Source organism: Herpailurus yagouaroundi, unplaced genomic scaffold, assembly GCF_014898765.1.
Source record: "Herpailurus yagouaroundi ecotype Mexico unplaced genomic scaffold, PumYag 28, whole genome shotgun sequence".
Lineage (NCBI taxonomy): Eukaryota > Metazoa > Chordata > Mammalia > Carnivora > Felidae > Herpailurus > Herpailurus yagouaroundi.
In genome coordinates, this window is record NW_024412376.1 from 164,571,930 (window position 1) to 164,593,359 (window position 21,430).

The window sequence follows — 21,430 nt, forward strand, 5'->3', positions numbered from 1 at the left end:
GAGCTTGGCGGGAACGGGAGCATCTTGTGCACCTACAGCGTGTTCTCCCTTACAGCCGTCACTAAAACCGGTCTCGTTTACTTTATTTCTTCGGACACCACAGGCTCTCAAGTACCCTTGAGTGACCTCGTGGACGTGGTGTACTCGTAAAACATCTAATGGCTTATATCACAATTGGGAAAGTACGCAGAATTTCTCGCCACCGGCTCCAGGTGAACACTGAACAGTACCTGCCGGGAGACGACCGGGGACGAGGCTGCTTTTGGTGGCCCTTTCTGTTCCTCAGTTTTCAGGCCTAGCCCAACGATCTGATGATTACTTTTCACCTAAGTAGGATGCTGCAGTAGTCGGGGAAAGAGGACAGAGCCTGGGGCGTGGAGCGTGCTCGTAGCCGCGTTCGGGTGTGTAAGCTCCCCGTTTCATTGCCACGTGGCTAGGACAGCAGATGCGTATACTTCAAGCTGCCTTGCTGTCCAGAGCGAGTAAACTTCACAGATGTGTGGAGGTAATTTCCAAAACAAAGCGTAAAAAAGAAATACTGTGTAGTCACTAGTGAGGAGGATCGTTCCGTGTAGAATATTAAATGGCCGGCCGTCGCAGGGACCTGAGCGAAGTTGAATGGTGATCCCGAGAGGCTCGGCCCTCGGCACTGGAGACTGGCGCTAGGTTTAGAAACACAGTGACATAGGCTCGCTGTAGAGAACAGTGTGCAGCGAGCAGCGGGTCAGCTGACACCGGTGTTAGGTTCGTGGTCTGGAGGAAATGGACTAAAACAGCCATATTCATCACACCTTGAACGTTATGGTAAGCAGAGTCTTCCTGATGGAATTATGTGGTCAGAGCAGTGTTTGTGACTAACATTTGCCACGGGTCTTAGGGGTGTTTTTAAGGGAGGGACAGCCCTTCTGTGGCCCATTGCCTGTCGCCCTCTGTCCTGCGTCCCTACTAAAAGCTGTGATATGTCAGGGATAGAGTGTAACTGGCAGCGTCTACAATTAACCATTTTCACTGTGCTGTTTCCTGCTGTTCAGACTGGAACTGTGTGGTTTCTTGTTTAGGATGTCTGTAATACTTGTGCTGAGTCATTTTGAGTTCAGTGAATGGGGAACAGTTCTATTTTTAGCCCCTCAAGGCCCCATGAGGGCGGCGGGCGGGGGGGAGTCCCGTGCACCTGTCCGGATCGCACCCACCGGAGAGAGACTCCGTTCCGGTTTAAATAGGACCTTCGACCACTGAGTAAAGGTCCTCGGAAATTCGTCTTCCCTTTTCATACTCTGTGAAGGACTTTTCTGGCTTCCTGTGAGAAATAGAAAAACTTTCAAGTTTCAAAGGCTTCGTAGCCAGCGATTATTTGTTTGTGCGTGTTTCCAGCATCTGTCCCTCCGGGAGCTTTGGCTCTTCTTGTTCCCCTCCCAGTTTCAGGCTCTTCCGTGCCCTGCTCGTGACCTTTAAGAGAAGACAAAGCTCTCACACTCGCTCAGGGCCGTGGCTCTGAGTGCTTTCTTGTTGCAGTCGTCAGTGTTCACTGGAGAAAAGAACACAATTGCCTTGTTTTCTCTAGACCATGAGCTCCCAGAGGAGCCGCACGCGATGTTTGTGACTTTTTTCCCCCTCTTTGTACTGAGTCCGGTACGAGATTTCCTCACGCAGATATCAAATATTGGTTTTGATGGTGACCGTTGGCCGTACGATGAGTGTTCAGGTCCGTAGGCTGCACCGTGCGTGACATGCCATACCCCTGGGAAGACCAGCCATTCTGGGCGGTACATTCATACTTTCACATTTTATCAGCAGGTGCCTTTGAATATACTTTACTAGTAAAACATGTGTACTAAATTGGATCAGCAAACCTGTAGCTTTTCAACTCTTGTGGTGTTTACGTATTGATCACGCATTTCATTTGGAACGTGGAAGGTTTGCAAGACCTTTATGTGAAAGCAAGTGTGTGCAGACACCTGAGTTTGTATACACCTGGCAGTAAACTAATGTGTGTTTTGTTCTCGCACAGAGCTCTGGCATCGAGACTCTGGTGGAGGAGCTCTGCTCCAGACTGAAAGACCTGCAGAGCAAGCAAGGTGAGCGTAGCCCCTGGAGGGCCTGCACACAGTAGGCTGTTTGCGCCCTGCACACAGCGGGCCGTTCGCACCAGGGCCGCGGGCACCAAGGGAGATGGTTGAGGACACCCTAGGATCGGCCAGAGACAGACAAGAAGAAGAAAGTCTTTGTGTTCAGTGTGTCTCCGTGGCGGCATCATGCTGTGTCTTCAGCCCTTAGTGGCTTCTGGGTCACCCTTAGCGGTCCCCTGTCGATAGGTCCCTGCTCTCAGCGGAGTCACTTAATCCACGGGCGCCCTCACGATGGAGGGATGTTTGGTGTCATGTTCACATCAAAACCCAGAGATAGGGATCGGGAGCGATATTTCCTCCTTCCCATCCTTGTCCCCCGTGAATATCTGCCCGTTGACATCAAGGCCTCCGAGGGTGTTGACAGTGATTATTTCAGATTTGACAGGAATTTCTGCCTTGACTCTTGGAGGTTTTTTGGAAGGGCAGTCTTTGAAGCTCGTTAAAGTCTTTTCGACTCGTGAATCCTCACGGCTTCTTGGGCCAACTTTTCTGCAAGCCCTTGGAGTGAAAGCTATGTGTTAAAGTTAAGGGTCTTTGTTTTTCTTGCCCTCTTCATGGCCATTTTGCTGCCCAGTGACCCTTGAGCCTTCCTTCTAAGGGCACAGTTTGTTTGTTTTTAACCTAAGGCAGTAGGTACCGTGAGCTAAGCTGAGAGTATAGCCCTCTGCTTCAGTTTTGTTGAAACACAGCCCTTGCTCAGAGATGTTGTAAGAGAGCTGATCGTAATGGATTTTCTTAACAGATTCGTATCGGTTGAGAGGAGTCAGTACAAAGTCCATGAGTGGGGAATTTAGCGAGAAAATAATTTCTGGAATTAAACAGATGGTCTCTCTCCTTCTGCTGTAATTAATAGGGGACGTCAGTCTGTCAGTCAGGTGCCTCTAGAGCCCTGTGTCAGTGACGAGGCGAACAGCTCTCACCCCTCAGCCCCCCATCAGAATTCCCTGGGGTGCTGTGAAGAAGTAGATCTTTATTGAACAAGAAGGCAAATGGGTATAGAGTTCTTTCCAAGCCACTAAGCCTATATGATTTCCGACTAAAGTTCCTTGAGAAACTTAAAAAAAAAAAAAAAAATCATTTGTTAACTGGATATAAGACCAATCTTTCTGAATTTTTGTTTCATAACAGAAGAGAAGATTCACAAAAAGTTAGAGGGGTCTCCCTCTCCAGAGGCAGAATTATCCCCTACAGCAAAGGATCAAGTGGAAATGTATGTAAGATTGTATTCATTAACAAAATGTGCATGGTTAAAAATCTGACTAATAACTGCTGTGTACTTTACCGGTTTTGTTCGTTGTCTTGTATTCAGTCTCCCATTTTATAATCCAGGAAACATGTGTTGAGCACTTACTGTGTGCGTGACACTGAGGATTCAGAGGTGAATGAGACGGTCCTGTCCTTGTCATACGTACTGAATCAGGATTTGGGAACTGGGTGAGCGAATGAAACACGGTTGTTACTGACTGTGCACCCAGTGTGCTGTCACACCAGTCCCCGGAGACGGCTGTGAGAAAGCGGGCTCGCCCTTGTTCTGCACGCAGGGAAAGCGGGCTTCCACGGCTGCGTACAAAGAAGTGTGGGCGAGTCATTGACCTTGTCAAGCTTGTTTCCTGAAGGTGCTCTGAGTCCTTTGTTTGTAGATGGCCGGTAAAATCAGCTGCTTTATAAGCAGAACTTGCTTATTGTAGAGTTTATTTGAATCTTACGAACTTGTAGAACTTTAGGTGAAAATAGCTTTTATTGGTTGATGTGGACAGGTGCTTGCTGTCCAGTGTGGCCGCCGTAAGTCACGTGTGGCTGTTTAGCACTTGAAATGTGGCCACTTCAAATTGAGATGTGCTGTAAATATAGAACTCTCACGAGATTCCAAATTTGGTATAAAAAGGAATGTAAAATATTACATTAATATTTTCAAATATCAATTATATGTTGCAAGGATGATGTTGTGGATATATTTGGTTAAGTAAACTACCTCATTGGATTCCCTTTCACCTGTGTTTTCTTGCACTTTTAATGTGACTCCTAGGAGGTTGAAAATTCTCTGTGAGGTTCACGATGTATTCCCATTAGACAGCTCTGGTAGAGACTGGAAAGGAGAATCAAACATAGGCCCTTCGAAAACATGGCCTTTTGTCACCTCACATGTGACCTTGACTGTTGCCTCCAGAGTACGGTGCCCTTGGTAGGCAACCCGACTCTAGATTCTTGCTTTGGCAGTCCGTCTTGTTCTGAGATTTGCCGGGACTACCGGCTTCTTGGCAGATTGGAAAGTCGTCTCCCTTGTTTTCAGGCCCTGTAGAAGCAGGCTCCGTGGCTCTACCTACCCTGCATTTCCAGGAGTCGCTGGCCTCCTCGGGTTTCGTGTGCACACAGGTTCCTGTGCCTCACAAGTGGTACTCCCCAGACTGCGACGTTTCTGGAACGTCAGGGCTCTGCTGTGGTCCGCTTTTCCTAATGGTTCTGGGCCGCACCAGCATCCTCTTGCCCGAACACCCGAGTACCCTTCCTCATCCGTGCCGTGTCTGACTTAATGCCGGGCATGGGTCCTGAGAAAATGTAACGGTGACAACAGTCCCATAATATTCCCGCTCCTCTCGTACATTAATTCCTTTGCTCCTCACAGCTCTGTGAGGCAGTTAAAAGTATTACGTGTGTTTCCTAGGCCGCGGAGACGTTCTGTCACATGCCTGAGGTCACACAGCTAGTCAGGGCAGCGTCAGGGTTCCCAGTCGGGGAGCGTGGCTTCAGAGCTCGTGCGCTCCGGCTTTCAAATTCCTCCCCTCCCCGTGCTCCAAAGGGCCTCGGGAGAGAAGTCCCGTGGCCTCCCTTGTACGGCTGAGAATGCAGATGGGACGGACCGCAGATAACGAGCTTCAAGTCACCAGCGTAGTAAGTCACGTGAGCGGAGACTCAGATGCAGCTATTTCTTACCAAGAGATGACTTGCTTGCCACTGCATTGTATTTGTCCTTTGTGACTTCTCAGTTAAGACCTTAAGGACGAAAACCGTCCTCTTCCCAATATTCTAAATATCCTTCGAGGGCTCGTGTCCGTGCTGAACATAAAGTTGCTCAAGACACGGGACTAAACGTAAGGCGTGTTTCTCTGTGTCGCTCGTTTTTGGCTTTAAAGTTCATGGTTCGTGGGTGACGTCAGTGGTGGCTGTTAAAACGGGAGGCGATGTCGCCTGCTGTGTCTCGTACGTCTGAGTGCCCGCCTTGAAGCCTTCCCTCTGTGTTTCAGGTACTACGAAGCGTTCCCACCGCTGTCCGAGAAGCCGGTCTGCCTGCAGGAGATCATGACCGTGTGGAACAGGTCTAAAGTCTGTTCTTACTCCAGCTCTTCGTCGTCGTCCACGGCGCCCCCCGCCAGCACAGACACGTCCTCCCCCAAAGACTGCAACAGTGAAGGCGAAGCGAGCAAGGAGAGAAGCCGCGAGGCGGGCACCACGGCGCACGAGAGAGCCCAGAGCAAGAGCAGAAGCGAGAAGGAGGACAGGTTCGGGCACGGCGCCACGGAAGAGAAGCCCGCCCTGTACAAAAAGCAGGTCCGACACAAACCTGAGGGACGGATTCGCCCTCGCTCGTGGTCCTCCGGCTCGAGTGAAGCGGGCTCAAGTTCGAGCGGTCCTCGGGGAGAACTAAAAGCCTCCGTGAAGTGCGTGAAAGTCCGACACAAGACGCGAGAAGTTCGGAACAAGAAAGGGCGGAACGGGCCGGGCAGGCTGTCGCTGAAGCCCGGCGACAAGGCCGAGCGGGCCGTCCACGCCGCCGGCAGCAGCAGCAGCGGCAGCGGTGGTGGCGGCGGCTCCGTCAAGCCGCTGTGCCGGCGCGGGAAGAGGCCCCTGAAGGACCCGGGGAGGAGAGACCCCGGGAGCGCCGAGGGAAGAGACCTGTCCCTGGAGAGCAGAAACGACAGGGAGTACAAGGAGGAGCCGCTGTGGTACACGGAGCCGATTGCCGAGTATTTCGTTCCTCTGAGCAGGAAAAGCAAACTAGAGACCACCTACCGAAACAGACCGGATGCCAGCGACCTGCCGTCGGAGGCGGTGGACGAGTTGTCAGAGTCCGTGCACGGTCTTTGTATCAGCAACAATAATATGCATAAAACATACCTCGCGGCAGGTACTTTCATTGATGGTCATTTTGTAGAAATGCCTGCGGTCATCGATGAGGATGTTGACCTCACTGGGACCTCGTTCTGTCCTCTCCCGGAGGACAACAAATATCTGGATGGTATTCATCTGTCAGAATTAACACACTTCTATGAAGTGGACATTGATCAATCCATGTTGGATCCTGGTGCCTCAGAAACCACGCAAGGAGAAAGTCGGATTTTGAATATGATTCGACAAAAAAGCCAAGAGAAAACCGATTTTGAGGCAGAATGTTGCATAGTGTTAGATGGAATGGAGTTGCAAGGGGAACGTGCAATATGGACAGATTCTACCAGCTCCGTGGGCGCCGAGGGCTTATTCCTGCAAGACCTCGGCAATCTGGCTCAGTTCTGGGAGTGCTGTTCATCCAGCTCGGGCGATGCCGACGGGGAGAGTTTTGGGGGGGATTCTCCAATCAGACTCTCCCCGATCGTGGACAGCACGGCGCTCAATCCACATTTGCTTGCTGGCAATCAGGAGCTCTTTTCAGATATTAATGAAGGATCTGGTATAAACTCTTGTTTTTCAGTGTTTGAAGTGCAATGCAGTAATTCTGTTTTACCGTTTTCTTTTGAAACACTCAACTTGGGGAATGAAAATACAGATTCTAGTGCTAATATGCTTGGGAAAACACAGTCTAGATTGCTAATATGGACCAAAAATAGTGCCTTTGAAGAAAACGAACACTGTTCTAATCTCTCAACGAGAACTTGTAGCCCATGGTCCCATTCGGAAGAGACGCGTTCGGACAACGAGACGTTAAATATTCAGTTTGAAGAGTCCACGCAGTTTAACGCAGAAGATATGAACTATGTGGTTCCTAGAGTCTCGTCAAATTATGTAGATGAAGAACTTCTAGATTTCCTGCAAGACGAAGCTTGCCAGCAAAACAGTAGAACGTTGGGAGAGATTCCCACCTTAGTCTTCAAACAAACATCGAAGCTAGAATCTGTCTGCGGTATTCAGCTGGAGCAAAAGACGGAACCCAAGACCTTGGAAACTGCGCGAGGCTGTGGCGAGAGCGGTCCACGTGGAGGCGGTTACAGCTCAGGGGTCATTAAAGACATTTGGACACAGATGGCAGACGGGGGTTCTGTCGCTACGGCGGACGTGGAGCGCACGGACGAGGAGTTGTTCCCGACGGATGTCAACAACTACTGCTGCCGCCTGGACGCCGAGGCCGAGGCGGAGACCCTCCGGGAGCCCAGCAAGGCCGTGCAGAGGTCGGAGTACCGTCTGTGGGAGGGCCAGAAGGAGAGCCCGGAGAAGAGAGCTTTCGCGTCCGGGGAGCTGTCGAAGGTGGACGGTGGCGACTACACGACACCCTCGAAACCTTGGGACGTGGCCCAGGACAAAGAGAACACCTTCATTCTCGGAGGAGTTTACGGAGAACTCAAGACCTTCAGCAGTGACGGGGAGTGGGCGGTCGTCCCGCCCGCTCCCACGAAAGGAAGCCTGCTGCAGTGCGCGGCCTCTGACGTGGTGACCATAGCAGGTACGGATGTCTTCATGACCCCGGGAAACAGTTTCGCTCCCGGTCACAGGCAGTTGTGGAAACCCTTCGTGTCGTTTGAGCAGAACGATCCGCCGAGGAGTGGGGAAAATGGATTAAATAAGGGATTTTCTTTTATCTTCCATGAAGACTTACTAGGAGCTTGTGGCAACTTGCAGGTTGAGGATCCTGGGCTTGAATATTCCTTGTCTTCCTTTGACTTAAGCAATCCGTTCTCACAAGTCCTTCACGTGGAGTGTTCATTCGAACCCGAAGGGATCGCCTCTTTCAGCCCCAGTTTTAAGCCGAAATCCATCCTGTGCTCTGATTCGGACGGCGAAGTTTTTCACCCCAGGATATGTGGCGTCGACAGAACGCAGTACAGGGCTATTCGGATCTCTCCGAGGACTCACTTCCGCCCCATTTCTGCGTCCGAGCTGTCCCCAGGAGGAGGAAGTGAGTCGGAATTTGAATCTGAGAAAGAGGAAGCAAATATTCCCCTTCCTTCTCAAGCCGATGCGTTTGAAGATCCACAGGCAGATCTCCAGCCGCTGGAAGAAGACGCGGAGAAAGAAGGCCATTACTATGGAAAATCGGAGCTCGAGTCTGGAAAATTCCTCCCCAGGTTAAAAAAGTCTGGCATGGAAAAGAGCGCTCAGACATCGCTGGATTCTCAGGAGGAATCAGCCGGGATTCTGCCGGCGGGGAAGCGGAATCGGTGTTTGGAGTGTAGCATGAATGAATCTCCGGAAATTGCTTTAGAAAGCTCAGAAGCAAATTGTAAGATAATGGCGCCATGCGAGGAAGAGATTAATAATTTTTGCAGTTGCAAAGCAGGTTGTCAGTTTCCTGCTTATGAAGATAATCCGGTTTCTTCGGGACAGCTGGGAGAGGTAGGTGTGTGCGTGTGTTGGTACGTGATGAAAGCTGTGCATTGGACTTGAGTGTGAGAACGGCCGTATCGGGCGGCGAAGGATAGGGTTCAGTTACTGGGAAATCAGCTTAGATGTCTTAAAACTTACGTTCTCATGACTTTACAGAAGGACTTAAAGTGGATTTGATGTCTATAAATTTGAGCCAGACGGGAGACGTCTTCTGCAGAGGAAAGACATTTTTAAATCACAGGATAGGAGCTTCTAGAGTGTTGTCTTGACCTGCACGTACCGTGCGTCAGGCAGAACCTCATCCTCAAGCGTTCCAGACTGGGAAGGTGATGGATCGGGAAGTGGCTCCGAACTCCGCAGAAGGCCCTTTGCCCTTTGGAAGCCGAAGCGGACGGTTTCTTTAAGTAGCGAGCGAGCGAGCCCGCCCGCCCGAGGGCCTCCGAGAGGCTGATCGGTTTGAAACTTAGTGTCACACGTAAAATAAACCACGTCTATGTCGAGTGCTCTCGCGTGGATTGTGGTACGCGTGAAAACTAGCCCACGGTCCAGATGTGGCAGAAGGGCTTCCGCAGAACCGCGATGACGTTCCTCGCTTTGTACCAAGTAACATACTCCTCGGGCTGTGTGGATTGCGTGTTGAGTCTGTCAGACGAGGTTCATTAGTAGTAGTCGTTTTGTGAAATGGGAGTCACGATCCCCTTTGTTCCTGAGAAGTGGTTCGAGGTTCAATTGAGTGCGCTAGAAATCACCCTTGAGGTAATAACCTGTTTCACAACAAAGCACAGTGATCTGCCTGTTCCCCAACCGTTATTTGGCCGTGCCTGGCCTTTTTCCAGGAGCAGCTTATTAAAAAGATAGTTGGAGGTGTTTACAAGTCCTGCCGCGAGTGGCCAGAGAGCCACTAGACGTCCTACCTGGCATCTGTCCCCGTGCCCGCTCCATCCACCTCTCCTGTGTCTAAATCCTACCTGTACCCCCCTGTACCAAGAGGCTCTCCAGACCCCACCGCCTTTTGACCCGCTCCCTGATTCCTTCCCTCTCTTTCTCCACCCCCACCAGCATCGGAAGTAATTTCTCCCTTCTCTTACTTCTCATGCACCCTGTGCCTCTTTTTCTATTGCATTTTCCTTTTTTTTGTTTCTTTTTTTTAATGCTTGCTTATTTTTGAGAGAGAGACAGAGACAGAGTGTGAGCAGGGGAGGGGCAGAGCAAGAGAAGACAGAATCGGAGGCAGGCTCCAGGCTCTGGGCTGTCAGCACGGAGTCCAGCGCGGGGCTCGAACTCCCGAGCCACGAGATCGTGACCTGACCCCGAGTTGGACAGTTAACCGACTGAGCCACCCAGGCGCCCCACATTTCCCATTTTTCGTGAGTCATGTATGTACTTTTTCTTGTTAGGTTATAAGCCCCTTACGGATATAGACTCTGCCTTCCTCCCTTGCGGGGTCAGTGCCTAGGTGGGACGTGGGTGCTCGTGATGGGAGGAAGCCCCACAGAGAGTCACTGCTCTGGTTGGCTTGCCCAGAGACCTGTAGGTGTGAACTGAATCGCATTGAAATGTTGAAATCCGAGCTGCCAAGAAAGAAAACCAACAATGTTGTTAGCCTTTATCTGTTTATTGCCCCTCTTTTTATCCTCGAATTTTCCTTTATGTACTTTGTATTTCACCTGGTTCCAGATTGGGAAGAAAGAAAAAGAGGGAAGAAGCGAGATTCTACATCATACCACTGCCATATTCCTTCGCTTTCTAGTATGTTGATGGATTTATGTGTTATCAGCATTCTGGGTTGTCTTGGAAGGCCTCTAGTAAAGTCCTCAGAGGGCCTTGCGGGGTTGTCTGCTGGTCTCCCTGCAGCCGCGGCTCTCGGCCCGGCCCCTGGGCAGAGGTGCTGGGCTGTAGAGTGGGGTCAGAGCTCCCATCATAGATTGATCTGAGGTATGGGGAGGTTGGGAGAGGGTCTGACAGGACAGCACGGGGCCAGGCTTGGAGCAGAGTGTATACCTTTCCACCGTCACACTGCCTGGTCAGTCTAGGGGAGTCCCTACGAGGGTCGTCTTCCCCCCCCTTTCCCGAGAGGGGGCAGTCTGGGAGCCCCGTTGTAAAGGTCACTGTTCAAAGGCCGCCTTTTCAGAGCAGGTGGACTAACGTGTAGGAATTCTAGGGGTACCTGGCTTGTTCAGTGGCAGAGCATCGACTTTTGATCTCAGGGTGGTGATGGTGAGTTCAAGCCCCTTGGGTTGGGTGCAGAGTTTCCTTGGAAATGACAAAATAAAACAAAAAACTTAAAATGTAGAAATTCTAATAGCATTGGTGCCCAGGAGCGTGGATTCTTTTCAAAAGTTCAGGTCAGTCAGTTTCAGCAAACATGTTTTGAATACCTGTTACCTGCTCATCGCTAAGGTAGATGTCCTGGGTGAACAGGACATCATCCTTGCCCTTGAAGAATTCAGTCTTGTTACGAAGACCAGTTTGTAAGCGGATTATTTTAATTGAAATAGGCACTTTAGTCATAGGGCTCAAACTCCGAAGGTACAGGAGGGTGGATACATACAGTGAACAGGTCCCTCCCCAGCAGCCATGAGCATGTGTTCTGGTACGTCCTTCCAGGATATTTAGGCACGTAGAAGCAAATACACATTCGCATAGATTTTTTCTTTCTTTTTTTCTTTTCACAGAAATGGCATTTTATCATAATCGCCTTTCCTTTTCGGTTCCAGTGTGTGGACAGATGTGCTGTGATTTACGTAGCCGGTTCCTTATCTTTTAGGGCATTGGGGTGAATGTAATTGTAGGTCACACGGTAGGTGGTGTGGCGGAGGTGAGCACAGGATGCCGTGGGAGCCCAGAGCAGAGCCCTCCCGGCAGCGAGGGTCCCAGAGGCTATCTGAACACCCCTGAGTGTCCCAGGGCAGCAGGGAAAGGAGCAGGGCGCTCGGGGCAGAACGGACAGCGCAAGCAAAGGTGAAAAGGCTTGGAGTTTCTCGCGTGCGTAGAGCACCTGCCAGCAGTTAGTTCGTGGCTTCTCAAGTACAGGACGGAGGTGAGGAGCAGCGGAGCGTGCCTTGGGTGTCCGTTTGTGCCTAAGTTTGTGGCGTAAATGTTCTCCTTGTTGTTCACTCGGTCGCCAACTTGGTGCCGTGCTCTTTGCAGCGCGGAGAAACAGCAGAGGGTCGAGCCGTCTCCAGGAGTTTGTGGTCCGGCCAGGAGAGGACGCCTGGCGGTCAGAGGCTCTGATGAACGGGTTGGGGGGGGGGGGGCGTCCTTGGCCCTTGGGGCATGGCACCCGGCCCACCTGTGCCACTGACCCCAGGGTCCGGGACGGAGCCCGAGTGGTTCCTGCTGACTGCCACTTGCCGTCAGTAAAGGGGAACCCGTTCTCTGTGCACACTCCGCGTCCCTCCGCGTCCCTCCGCGTCCCTCCGTTTACATTCGCTTTCCTTTCCTCTCGTGACCCGGACACCTGAGGGCTGACTGTGGCTGGGGGGCCACAGTACTCTTCCCGGAGTAGCCTCAGGACCACCAGTCACCTTTGTTCTCCCAGGCCCAGGAGCTCAGTGAGAGTTCTGGGTGGGGCCTCTACCCAGCTTCTGACTCTTAAAGAGTGGAATTTGAGTGTCCCATCTGGTGCCAGAAACGTTTCTGGTCAGGCTTTTTGGCCCAAGTACGTGTCTTCTCTGTTGTTGCACTGTTTCCTTCATTCATTGAATATTTCTCGGGAGCCCGCTCTGTCCAGGCGCCGGGCTGGGTGCTGGGGACACGCACGGAGCCCTGCCCTTGCTGGTGACATTCACCGACAGCATGTGACTGATTATAGTGTTCACTGGTGTGCCTGCGCCAGGGAGAGGGCACGTCGGGGTGCCTGGAGGACTTGCCAAGAAGTAGGTGCTCGGGGCCGGCTCTCAGCCAAGGTGTGATTTGAAGACAGGCTTGCAGATGAGAAGCCGTCTGGGGGAGAGGCAGAGCGGAGCTATGGCAGAGGCGCCCAGCCCGTCCCAGCTGTGTTCTCGCCTGCTTTCCCTTCGTCCGTTTTCCGCCAACCAGAAGTTGAATCCGTGCATACAGTGGACGTTACTTATGCAGAGCATGGTCATCTTTGCTGACCAACCCAGAAGCTGTAGATAGCAGAGTGGAAAGAGGTCGTAAGATAGTACAGGTTCATCGGATGTGTGTTCGGTGTAGCATGGAACGGCACAAAGGAGTCTGTGCCTTTGATTGACATTCAGGGGAGGAGGCAGAAAACATCCTGAAAGCATAGCAGAAACTGGGGTGACTTTAACAGTGGTTTCAGCCTGAGGGGGGGGCGGCGTGGGGAGGCAGAGGATGGCACACCAGATGATCAGGGACCTTCATGCAGGTGGCGCCTTTTCTTCAGGCCAGCAGGCATCGAGTGTCTGCTTTGAGTGTGCCTTGTGCCCGGAGGTGCACAGATCCGTGAGACATGGGCCCTGCCCGTAAGAAGCTCACTGCCTGTCCTGCTCCAGTCTAGCCCAGCCTCCTCTCCATTCATGCCGGCCCCTCCGGCTTGCTCTCCAGCTGCCTCCCGCCGGCCGCGATGAGTTCTTTCTCCCTTTCTTAACCTGGCCCCCACCCCCGCGGTCTCGAGACAGGGTTTCACGGTGAGCCATACAGCTGCCCTTGCGCGAGTCAACACCGATCCCTCCACCGCTGCCTGGGACATTTTCTTTTGCAGGTAGGAACTTGTTGCCTCCAAATCCGTCTGCTTTCAGTGGTGCTCTGGGGGTGAGGGCGACTGTGTTGCTCCCAGGTAGCACTGAGAGCTGCCATCTGGCATAGAGTAGGTGTGCCTTGGAGCGAAGGCAAGGCCCTTCCAGAAAGATCTTAGGGTTCTGTGAATTAATGTGCTGGATACAGTTAATTATCTTGAACGCTGTAGACCTTGGCTATTGCTGGCTTCATGTGCGTGAGGCTACCCCTGTGAGTTCTGCCTAGTAAGTAGTCGTACTGACCGCTAGCGTTGGAGTAAGCTGGGGGAGAACTTAGTGAAGGTTCGCTGGCCTCGCTGGGTTCTTCAGTTTCTCATTTAAGAGTGTTTCGCGAGGTTAAGCGAAAAATGAGACTTGGCGGTGTTTCCCGTTAGGTAAATAATAAAAAATCCATTATTGAATCAAAAAGTCTTAGACCCATAAAACAACTTATCTGTAAGAGAGTAACAGAATCCTGTCAGGATTGATGGTCGTTGGTTGCTAAAATAGCTCAGGTTTCAACCTTGAACACATAACAATAGCAAAACATTCTCTAAAACAGTAAAGACGCGTGCAATATTCACAGCCCTTTATTTGATTTGGTTTCACCGTCCTCTGGTCTCAGCAAAGCAGATGCTTTAGTTACAAAGACATTTAGGTTGGTAACTGCCTGTACCGTTTCTGTCCCGCATCGTCTTCAACTCCCTCCTGCCCGCGCGCGTGAAGAAGAGGGTCCTCCCTTTTCTCCAGAGCACTGCACACCAGTGGAGACTTGGGACCGCCCTGCTACTTCTCTGCATTTCCAAAATACAGAAATTTGCCTTACCTGGGGATGTTTATGGGGAATATTCTGCCTCGTAAGAGTTTTTGTTGTGTCTCTAAAAAGATTTTCATTCTACTTCCAATATAAATGCTTCTTAAGAAAAACTTCTTTTATGTGCTACGAACACTTTGGCTTTTCAAATTCACCTTGTTGGGGCGCTTGGGTTCAAGACCCACAATGGTTGTAGAGATTACTTAAAAATAGAATCTTTAAAATAAATAAATTCACCTTGTCTAGAATAGTATTAAAAACACAAAAACAAATGTTAGTTTGGGGTGTCTGGGTGGCTCAAGTCGGTTAAGCGTCCAACTCTTGATCTCAGCTCAGGTCTCGATCTCAGGGTTGTGAGTTCAGGCTCCACATTGTGCTCTGTGCTGGGCATGAAGCCTACTTGAATTTTTTTTTTTTTTTTTAACATTTATTTATTTTTGAGAGAGAGAGAGACAGAGACAGAGCATGAACGGGGGAGGGTCAGAGAGAGGGAGACACAGAATCTGAAACAGGCTCTGGGCTCTGAGCTGTCAGCACAGAGCCCGACGCGGGGCTCGAACTCACGGACCGCGAGATCATGACCTGAGCTGAAGTCAGACACATGAAGCCTACTTCAAAAAAAAAATAGTCATCATTTAAAAATCCTGGATTTATAGTTCATAGTTAATAATGCTTGAATTTTCTCTTTTATCCTGAAAGCTTGTAAACTTTTTTCTGTGTTCGTTTAACCTCAACAGTTTCCTGTATTGAACACTGATGTTCAAGGAATGAATAGAAGTCAAGAAAAACAGACTTGGTGGGAAAAAGCCTTGTACTCTCCTCTTTTTCCTGCGTCAGAGTGTGAAGGTAGGTCATTGATTCTTTCGTTCAGATTTCTAATTCGTTACAAGCAATTCTTCCACTATGAGTATCAGTCCAGAAAACATTTACCAAGAGGCTTTCGTGTAGCCAGCATTTATGAGACACTGGAGACACAGAGGTGAGAACTACAGCCTGCCCTTAGCCTGATGTGGGGAAAGGCATTCGGATACCTAAAAGCAGGACCGACCTTTGACCGCATCCGGGCAGGATCCCAGTGAATCGTGGGGCAGAAATCATCAGCTATGGGGGGATCTTCAGGAAGACGCCCAGATGGGGAAGCCGGGCAAGGGCAGAGCCCGTGAAAGAGAACCGCCTATGCTGGGGCAAGAGGATCTCTGGCAGGTGGAGGGAACAGGGACCCATCGGGCCCAGCTGGGTTGTAAGCTGAGGCTGGAGAGGCAGACAGGGAAGGAGCCCATCGGGAGGTTTGGGAGCTCTGCCGAATTAGGTCAGGTTTAACCTGCAGGAAGGGAAGGTTGTTTAAAAGATTGCGAATTGGAGGGTATCTCGGCAGAGGTGTGTTTTATTATTTAAAAAAAATTTTTTTGATTTATTAATTTTGAGAGAGTGGGGGAGGGACGCAGAGAAAGAGAGACCCAAGCAGGCTCCGCACCATCAGCACGGAGCCCGATGCGCGGCTTGAACTCACGAAACTGTGAGATCATGGCCTGAGCCGAAACCGAGAGTCTGCCACTTAACCGAGTGAGTCACCCAGGTGCCCCCAGGTGTGTGTTTAAAAACAATTCTATCAGCAGAGGGGCGCCTGGGTGGCGCAGTCGGTTAAGCGTCCGACTTCAGCCAGGTCACGATCTCGCGGTCCGTGAGTTCGAGCCCCGCGTCGGGCTCTGGGCTGATGGCTCGGAGCCTGGAGCCTGTTTCCGATTCTGTGTCTCCCTCTCTCTCTGCCCCCTCCCCCGTTCATGCTCTGTCTCTCTCTGTCCCAAAAAATAAATAAACGTTGAAAAAAAATATTAAAAAAATAAATAAAACAATTCTATCAGCAGAGCGGAGAGGGAATTGAGGAGCAGTTGAAAAGCCGAAGGTACCGACTGGGGCTCTAGGCTCCTGCAGGGGTCTGCGAGTGACAGGGTCAGTGCCTGGCCTCAGGCGTTGCTGGGGGAGTAGATGGGGGAGTGGCGAGGAGAGGTTTCGGAGAGGAGGCCGGGGCTCGGTGAAGTGAGTCTGTGAGGGCTGAGCAGCGGGGTGGGGCTGGAGGGGGCTGGCAGTGGGGGACATGGGGCAACAGCACATTTGGTCTGTGGGCTTCTCGGGTGAGCATGCCCAGAAGCTATAGAAAGTCCTGACCTGAAGTCCGGGGCGAGGTGAGGACTGTGAAGGCCGTGGGCTCGCTCCAGGGGGTGGGCGAGGCAGACTCTGGGCTCCTGTCTCGGGGGCTCCTGTCGGCTGCAGCGTCTGGTCTCCCCTGTTAGAGCTGGAAGGAGCACGTAAACCGTCTGTTAGCATTTATACGTCTGCAGGTCTGTCACGTCTCCAGTTGTTTTGTAACGAACGTGGAGCCAGTGACACCCCTCACTGGCCACCAGGCCTCGCGCGCTCCGGCGCTGAGAACGCCTGCGCTGGCCTCCCTTTGCAGCTCGGCCTCTCCGCCCGGGCGGGAGGTGGGGTGGTTGCTTCTCTCTATTCTGTGAGCCTCAAATCGCCTCCCCCAAAACTCGCCTTCCTCCTTCCCAGAGGCTCGCTGGGTCCCAAAGTGTAGGGCGAGGGCCTCAGTTTTAGCATCTTTGTTTACCTAACCGCATTTATTAAAGGCCTGTTGCCTTAGCATTAGCTAATATCTAGGTCCCCTTGTATCATTTACCAGGTGCTCTCAATCTTTTCTTATACGTAGGCCCCACAATAGCCTTGTGAGATGTCAGCCGAAGTTTTCAGATGAGGAAGCTCTAAGATTCAGGTTTGGTACTTTGTCCGAATCATGCATATTAGCCATCGAGCTCAGGCTTGCGTCCAGGCTGTCTTCCTGTGGTCCAGAAGCTTCGTTCTCTGTAGTAGCTGTCTGTACTTGGTGCCCAGGGGGGCGCCGGGGTGATGGGAGCACAAATCTGGCCTTGGCGTATGTCCATCGTGCTGCACCGGGTGAGTGTTAAGTCAGAGATGAGTTAACAGGAATACAGGCAAGGGAGGCTGAGTGCCCAGAGTAGGGCAGTGAGAGGACCACCCAGAAAGTGCCAGAGGGAGAGAGGGATGTGGCAGCAGGCAGGGCCAGGGGTCTAGGAAGACCAATCCCTCTGGGAGGTTAGGGTGATTTTTCAGACACCGAGTTCGTGCTTTTGTTAGTGTGTCAAGGGCCGTCTGCACAGCCTTAGTCTAGTTTCATGTGTTGGTAAGGAGTCTGTCCCGACTCTCAGCTGTGGGTCCTTGGTGACCAGTACAGTCCCAGGTAGGTGCCGTAAGCGATGGTCAGTGCGTGATGCTTTTTTAATTGTGAGGTGGCAAATACAGAAATTCTCAGTGGATGAGTAACGTTCACCAGGCTTTTTGAACGACCTTCCACTCACAACTGCATTAAATCCCTGCACAGTTGCCTTGTGCTGATGGTGGCGCCACAGCCGCCTTCTGTCGGCCTGTGGGGGTGGGGGTGGGGGCGGGGGCGTGCGGTCTCAGGGGCGGGTCAGCCAGGAAACCAGGCAGCCTCCGCCTTCCCCTCTGCCCCTGAAGCTTCCAGCGTGGCTGATGATTGATAATGAGCGTGTGCTGCTCTAAGGGGCTGACCTGGAAGTTTTCGGCCTCGATGGGAAGGAGCGTGGGCCGTGCCCTTTGACAGTAGGGCAGCACCAGGTGCCCTGCGGCGGGGGCGCCCGTCTGGCCTGGAGGCCCACGCCCCGCACCCTGCCTCCTGCCGGCCTTGCCGTGCGTTCACACGCGCGACCACGCGGCAAGCATGTCTTACGCGCCCTCGTGCCGGGCACTGGGAACGCAGAGGCAGACGGCCCTCCTTCCTGCTCTCCTGATTGCGGGGATGTCTGTGCAGAGACCGGAGAGGGCAGGGACACGAGCTGTGTGACAGTTGGGGCTACCTGCAGGGAGAGGTGCCCCGTGAGAAGCCCTGGCTGGTGCGGGAGCTGGATGCATTCGGCATAGCCTGGGGGGCCCGGCCAAGGGGGAACCGTGTGAGAGTGCGGTGGGGGACGGGGTCGGCCAGAAGCAAGGAGCCGGAGCACCAGGGCCCTGCACACTCTGTCCTGACAGATCTTCCCGGATGGGGGTCTCTAGAGCTCTCCCGCACTGGAGTTGAGATGTTTGGAAGGCTCATTGTAAGTGTGGGTATTATTTAGTCTTAACAGAGAAGGCCGTGCGGGGACTCCGTGGAGATAAAACAGGCTCGGGAGACAAAACGGAGCAGGACTCCAGTGCTTCCATTGCCAGACCTTTGGGCCGTGACCAGGCCTTCTGTGTCTCCATCGTTTGTAAAAGGAGGCTGTAGATCGTGCCTCCCCGAGGGGATACTTACAAGGAGTGGCGCGCGTGGCGTGGGACTGGTGCGTGGTCCTAGCCTAGAACGTGGGGACCGTCCACGTGAGGATTGTGAGGAACGTCGTCCGCGCTCAGCACAGACTCCTTTTGGACGTACAGAATTCCTAAAGCAGGACAGGAAGGATCGTGGCGGGGTTGGATGCAGCTGTCTGGGCACGTCTTCTAGTCCAGGAACTAGTCACCTTCCCTGATACACTCGCTCACCTGGTTCACGTGGTAACGAACTGGGTGGAGCGTGGGGACTGCGAGAACTTGGTCCGGTGACTGCCCAGAAGGGATGAATAAGCCCGGGTCTGGGTTCATAGCAGCGGTAGAAGGTGTCACTGAGTGCCGGTGCCACATTTGGGGCTGCACACGCGTCGTCTCTTTACCTCGCACAGGACTGCGTGAGGGTGAGGGGGGACCCCGTGTCAGAGATGCGGGAGCTGGGGCTCAAAAGAGGGACAGTGATCTGCCGTGTTACATCACAGGTGTGTGGCAGAACGGGGGATCTGCTGTGACGTCCGTCTAGTCCCAGAGCCCGAGCTGGTAACTTCGAGGTCCTGAGACAGCAGAGAGAGCTAGAGGTCATGGGGAGCATGGTGCGGCTGGTGCGGCCTCGGTGAAAGGCCGTCCCTTGGGCACAGCAGTCCTGGAGCGCTGACCCTGTCGTCCCTGGTCTCACGCACGGGGAGCGCGCCATGCCTTTGAACGCCCCGTAGCTGGACTGCAGGCGGCGCGAAACGGATGCTCGGGTGGGGGCATGAGGGGACTTGGACACAGGGATTCAAAGCCAGGGTCTGTGTCAGGCCGGCACTGTGTCTGTGCAGGGGTGCGGGGGCTGGTCTAGACAAAGACAGGAGGGCGTCAGAACCACCCGGGGGGCTTGTCGCAGCTGCTGCCTGGACCCTGGCCCAGGGCGCGGCTCAGTCGGGGTTTCACGTGGGGCCTGGGCAGACTCTGCTTCAAGCTCCAGCGTTGAGAAGCTTTGCGCTCGACGATTGCTGATGCCTTCTAATCGTAGCCTCCAGATCCATCCCCTTCTGGGGGCCACGTACCTACCCAAACCACTAGCCGCTTTTCCCTTCCCTGTTGTCCAGATACCGTAACGGCGTCCTTCAGCGTGGTGTGGACTTGGGGGGAGCAAACAAGGCTGCCGCTCTCTCTCGTCACTTCCTCCTGTCTGCTTGTTTGTCATGTGACCACGCACGGTATATCGTCGGTCTCCCTTCCCGCTCCATACGCTCTTGAGAGCTTGGCCTTGTTGGTCTTCGTCCTGTGTTCCCAGGGCCTGTCACATTACAGGTGCAAGTATGTGCTGAACGGGTGTCTCACGGTGGGATGACAGGCGTGTGTGTTATGCCAGCCTGTTTTTCAAAAACTCGATAAACGGTTTATCGGAATCTTTAAATGGGCGTAGCAGTTTGCTCGTGCACACCTGGCTGGCCAGTGGTGACCGTGTCTGCTCTTAGTGACTAGTCCAACTCGCCGAAGGGCTGGTAGACCTAACTGATCTGACTTGTCAGCAAAAAATGACACAGGAATGTATGTTTCATAACCATGTCTTAATGAAATTTCCCCCCCCCCTCTTTTCCCTTCTCCATTCAAAATGATTAAGAATGTTATACAAATGCCAAGGGAGAGAATGGTATAGAAGAGTGTCCAGATGGTAAAGACATGCCCAGTAACGAAGAGCGTCCATTAGATTTTAATAGGGTAAGTGGACTGTCCTCCTTACTAACTTACTAACGGCCACACACACCCCCCCCCCCACCCCCCTCTCTGCCACTCAGGCTGCAGCCTGAGAGCCCTGGGAGCTCCCGCCCGCCCGCCCACCGTCCCGGGTCAGCCAGCTCTGTGGGTCTGACCTTCCTCCTCCCCGTGGCCCGCAGCCCACGTCTGCATCGCCTCCCTCCTCATCTGCTTTTACCTCCAAGGCTTCCCACAGCCCCTCCTTCGCTCCCCCAGCCTGTCCTTCCCAGCGCCGCCCCGGGCATTTCTGCCCACCCCAACGAGCCCTTGGGTGGGCACCACCACAGAGCCCTCGAGCTGGGCTCCGTGGCCGGACTCCACCTTCCTGTCCCCTCCACACGCCCAGTGCAGCGCTCTGGTCTCAGCCCCGGCACCGGGCCGCGTCGGGTTTCTACGAGCTCCCGGCAGGCAGGCCGATGAACCGAAGGAAACGTGTCTGTCTTCTCCCTGTCAGCTCAGGTCCTGCGAGGACTTTCCCCCAAATCACCCACAGGCCTATGGGCCTCCCCCCACCAGTCTGTCCCACCTCAGCGAATGGCGCCCTGCCGCACCCAAGCTCAGCCGCCACTGTCCGGCCTCTGTCACCTGCACACGCCGTCCTGCCCCACCCGTCAGCTGTTGCACCTCTTTCCGCCTCGTCACCCGTGCCCCGTCTGGGTCGGGTGTCCCCTCGCTGGCCCTCGCGATGCCCGACCGGTGCCGCCACTGTGCTGTTCCGCACAGACTGGGGACCGCGTGCCTGGCCGCAAGTGCAGACCTGAGCCGTAGCCTCTGCTGGGACTCTGCGACTCACGCTCCTAACCACGGTGGCCTCTTGTCACTGCGCTCTGCCCTCGCGTGCCTCTGGCCTCGCACCCTCCCTTCTCCCTCCTTCCGCGCAGCTGTCTTTCTGCTTCCGCCTCAGGGGCCCAACCAGGCGTGGCGCTGCCCAACTGGAAATGGGGGTGTCATAAGTATGACCGGGGGGCTGCTAGTTCCCGTGGCCGGGGGGAGGGGGTGCCGCTGGTTGCCGTGACGGGGCGAGCTGGTTGCTATGGGGGTGGGGACGTTGCTAATTAAGGTGACCTGGGGGGGGGAGGGGAGTGGGGGGAAGCGGCCGGTGGGGGGTGGCCGGGGGTGGCACGTTGCCGGCTACTGTGGGGCCCGGGACGGAGGCCTTGGTAGTCGCCTCA

At 53.3% G+C, this 21,430-nt stretch overlaps 1 protein-coding gene across 5 annotated transcripts in view; it reads left to right on the top strand.

Annotated features, from left to right (window-relative positions):
• The window catches only part of KIAA0232 (KIAA0232 ortholog), a 94,853-nt gene that overhangs the window by 61,825 nt on the left and 11,598 nt on the right, over window positions 1-21,430 (top strand). For 2 of the 5 annotated variants that reach the window (XM_040488461.1, XM_040488444.1), the window contains 6 exons: window positions 2,009-2,075; window positions 3,255-3,336; window positions 5,369-8,666; window positions 10,335-10,406; window positions 14,912-15,020; window positions 20,125-20,222. In XM_040488461.1, the coding sequence (XP_040344395.1) occupies window positions 2,009-2,075; window positions 3,255-3,336; window positions 5,369-8,666; window positions 10,335-10,406; window positions 14,912-15,020; window positions 20,125-20,222 (3,726 nt within the window). The remainder of the gene's footprint in view (window positions 1-2,008; window positions 2,076-3,254; window positions 3,337-5,368; window positions 8,667-10,334; window positions 10,407-14,911; window positions 15,021-20,124; window positions 20,223-21,430) is intronic. The other 3 variants (XM_040488471.1, XM_040488481.1, XM_040488451.1) reach the window with 2 other exon arrangements.